We start from the raw sequence: 3,987 nt of genomic DNA, 5'->3' as shown, positions 1-3,987 counted from the left end.
TTGACTGTGGACAGCCTTCTGACAACAGCCTTCACACTGCTTCGTCTGATGGCAGAGCGGCTTAAGGACTTCTTTCATTTTAATGAGAAGGTGCCAGTCCTTTTCAGTGAGACTATCTTCAATGGGTGTTCGATCTTCAGGCTTGTGAAGGATTATATTATTGAGCATATGACCTGCAATCTGGTTACGCTTAACGGCGGCACGTGGGATCATGAGGTAGGTTGAGGTCTAATGTGTATTGTTGTTGAGCATTAACTGCAACTCTTGCTGAGAGGGTTTAGAGATTGTAAAGTTGTCCTCTGGTGTCTTGTTGCTTATCTCAAAGAAATTCTTGCATCTTTGGGGTGATGATTGAATACTTCGTCTTCCGTCAAAGCTGCTCAGTTCCCGCTCCTCCCGTTCTTTCCTTTCCTCCACCGGCGACTCACATTTCAATCTTCTTCATGGCCCATGCCAAACGTTTGACGTAAATACGACCGGCACGAGTCCCGTGCCCTGGCCAGTGGCCGCGCAACCTTACGCGTCGTCTGCCCGTCCCACAAGCCATCCTCATAGACCGGCCCATCGAAGAAATCCATCGGCCATTCGCCGCAGAAGACCCATTCCAGCGTCGGAATCACTTCGGCGTACTTCTCGGCTTGCTTGAACATTTTGTAGCGGTGGGCGTACTCCCAAATTGCATCCTTCTCATCCACCATCTCACTGTCAAGGCCGTCAATGGGCTTGAGCTCATTCATCCAGTTTCGCTTCTTGGCAAGCGTGAAGTCCTCCGGTTCGGTGACTTTGATCGCGTAGTAGTACTCCGGCTCTACCGCGTCGAATGGAGCCGGGTACGTGTCCCGGGATATGGCGAGTCTCTTCAATCGTGTGAGGCCTTTGAGAGACTCTCGAACAGCATCGTGGTCAATCAGCCATTGGCGACTCCAGCCAGAAGTCACTCCTGCAGTCAAACTGAGCTGCTCGAGGCTATCCAAGGACCCAATTGCGGCCAGTGCAGGTCCGGACACCCGGGCAATGTGCGGCCGAGTTGATTCCTCCATGCCTGGCCCGTCCCATGTCAACGATAGTGAGTTCAAATTGGCCCAATTACCGTTGGACAAGCAGGGCAGGAGGCGATTGTCAATGAAGGCGTCTGTGCCTAGGCCGAGACACAATTTCTTGATGTGCGGGTGGCGATTGAGGAACTTCATCAACGGGGCAACAGTCCTCGGGGTTTCCTTTAGGAATGGAATAACTAAGGTCTCGAGGTTTCGAAGTGTCTCGCCAGATAAGAAGGACTCGTCCCATTTCCATGGCATAGAGAGATGGCGAAGCGATGGGCAGAGCATGACACGCGAAGCGGCCAGGTCCACCTCGACGCAGTCCGACAGATCGAGAGTTCGTAGGCTGCGGAGGGTGATATCTTGGCTTGACAATGATAGTCTCTCTTCAGTCTTGTCCATCGGGGACATTCTGCGCACGATTAGTGTCTCGAGACTCTGCTCGCACCGCTTGATAAGTGCTGCGATGACGTCGCAATCGCTTTCAGGCTTCCGTTCTGGGAATATTTCTCTATCGTCGGGGGCTTTGGCGGTGTCCATATCGCAATCTGTAATTGTGACCTCCTCGGCCTTGGGTTGACATTCTCGACAAAGGTTGAATTTGAGGTCCAAACACCGAACTTGTTGAAAGGAATGTGCAGGAAGCTGGTCTAGTCTCTCTAGAAGTCCCTCGCTTACTGTGCCGTAAAATTTAATATGTTGAACGGAAGATCCAGCGAGGATCATAAATAAATCGGGACTCTGGCACATTCCGTCGAGCCAGGAAATGGCCTCCAAATTTGGCATCGCTCCAATGCCAGTAAGAATGGGCATTTGGTAATGGGCCATGTGCTCCAACTCTGCCTGTTTTTTCAGTGAACCAACGTACTCTCTTTTAGCATCGGTCATTTCGCCTCTGTCGGCTTCCCAAATCGAGTCATAGAGCTCTTTGTGGAAACCCACGACCCAGATAGGGTCCGATGCCACTTTCACACGTCGAATACATGGTCCAATTCGCCCGCGTGACTGAGGACCTTTAGAGACGGCCTCGCTTGAGAGGAGTTTAGCAAGTTGATGAGATGCTGGGCTGTAGTCGAAGGTGACCATTGCGAATTGGCTGGGTCGAGCGAGTTGCCTGCAGTCACTATTGACAAGAGCGAGAGACGCCAGCGAGGGCTTGTCATCTGCAATCAAGTCCATTATGTCGCCGAGGATCTCTGGTGGAAGACGGAAGAGCAAACTCTGTGACGCAGCTGGCGGAGCCTCCATCACCTTGGTAAAGAGGAGGGGGAGGCGGGCTTCAGTCTCCTTGCCAAAGGCTTCGGGGCCGCCGCTGAGATTCCCCATCATCACAGACGAGATATAATGGTGAAACATGTTGCTAACAGCAAAAATAGATGGCGAATTGTTCTAGTAGACTAAGGGTGAAGTTGGGTGCCTCGCCTGGGAGTCTGTACTCCGAATTACTGCTTTGGTTTTATTAACCAGCTTTTTATTTTTATTCATGTGTTCTAGAAAGAGAAAATCCTTACTGATAAACTCCAAGGTATCAACAGATATGCTGCCTGCATTTGGCCTCATCTCTCAAGGTCACAGAGAACCTTGAAGGCAAGGATACACTGACCGAATTACTGCTGACTATGAGGACCAGTAAAAACTAGGCAGGGGCGTGGGCGTGCGCATGTGGGGCGGACAGATGAAGTTACACGACGACATAATATCAGAGAAGAATGTCTGCACACGGACATGTCAGGCACAAGGATTGCATTTCCAGAGTATGCGTTTAACATATATACTTCTAAATATTCCGATGTCGAATTCCAGGAGGAACACACAGATCATAATCATCATCATGGATTTCTATGAAGGCTATCGAACCTGATATACCTCAGGTCAGCCTAGCTAATATGACCAATCTTTTCTGATGGATTGTCACATACGACCATACCCACTGGAGAACTCGGGATCCCGTCCGCTCTCCCATAGATAAGCCAGTGAGGGCTGGAGTAGTAGTCGGGTCGGTGACGACCGGCGAATGCCCGGTGGTGTATGTTTCTTTTTTGTTTTGTTACCTCTGTCTTTTTGCTGTCCGGCTGGTCGGTCGGGGACGACAGACGTTTTGGTTGCGGCCCCGCTGAGGGGGTTCCAGCCGACGTGACTAGCGGTCGGTCCCTTGCTGGAACTGGCAACTTGCAAGACAGATGCTGAAATTACCTACCGGTCGTTGAGGACCTAAAGCCCTGGTTCTTGGGTGTCACCGGAACAACTTTGCACGCAAGGGAGAATCCCGCATTTCTGGTACTTCGAGACCCCTCATAATACTTGTCCACGGCCGGTGTCGGCATCATTGAGGGAAGAAGACGAAACACGACAAGAGGAATCAAGCGGGGCTGGGTTGAAGACTCACGACTTTCATTCAATTGCCTTGCGACACGATGAAGGGCTCGGGCAAGACATGACGTGATGTGAGGGCTGCTGACATGAGACGCGACGGCGATACGCGGACACACGTGAGTTGTATTACGTCAGGTCGCAAAACAGGGTCGAGAAATCAGTCCCGGCCGTATTATGTAAAATGCAAGCGCGTGCATGAGAAGGAGCCAGCGAGCATGAGAGTGCGGAAACACATGCGCGGGGAGAAGAAATCATGTAAAATCCACCCGCGCTCATTGTCGCGAGCTAAACCGATGCAGCCATGATCGAGTGTACTTCTGGTTAACTAGCAGCGCTGCCAGCATACCATGAGCTTGTAAGCCAGGCACAACAAAGGGAAGTTGACGCGGGAAGTGACGGTGGGAGAAGGTAGGTGCATGGTGTGGCTTTGGAATGGAAGTCACATGTTAGCTTGGACGCAGCTCAATGATTGGTGGGGCCGTCTTCGGACGCATCGATTTTGGGTGCGTCCGAAGGACTTGGGTGCGTCCGAAGAAAATGGAAGTCGCAGGCAGGCAGGCAGTGGCTTCCGTTG

General features: G+C 51.4%; 1 protein-coding gene across 1 annotated transcript; it reads right to left on the bottom strand.

The window, feature by feature from the left end:
• Positions 1-431: 431 nt before the first annotated feature.
• On the bottom strand, positions 432-2,396 carry GCG54_00006551 (uncharacterized protein; the record flags this gene model as incomplete). The annotated part of the gene is made up of 1 exon (XM_045406550.1): positions 432-2,396. One exon carries the CDS (start codon positions 2,394-2,396, stop codon positions 432-434), a length of 1,965 nt encoding a protein of 654 aa, XP_045267842.1.
• Between the last annotated feature and the right edge of the window lie 1,591 nt (positions 2,397-3,987).

The sequence above is a fragment of the Colletotrichum gloeosporioides genome (assembly GCF_011800055.1).
Source record: "Colletotrichum gloeosporioides strain Lc1 chromosome Unknown consensus_18, whole genome shotgun sequence".
NCBI classification, from domain to species: Eukaryota; Fungi; Ascomycota; class Sordariomycetes; order Glomerellales; family Glomerellaceae; genus Colletotrichum; species Colletotrichum gloeosporioides.
This window is presented reverse-complemented; position numbering and strand designations above follow the sequence as displayed.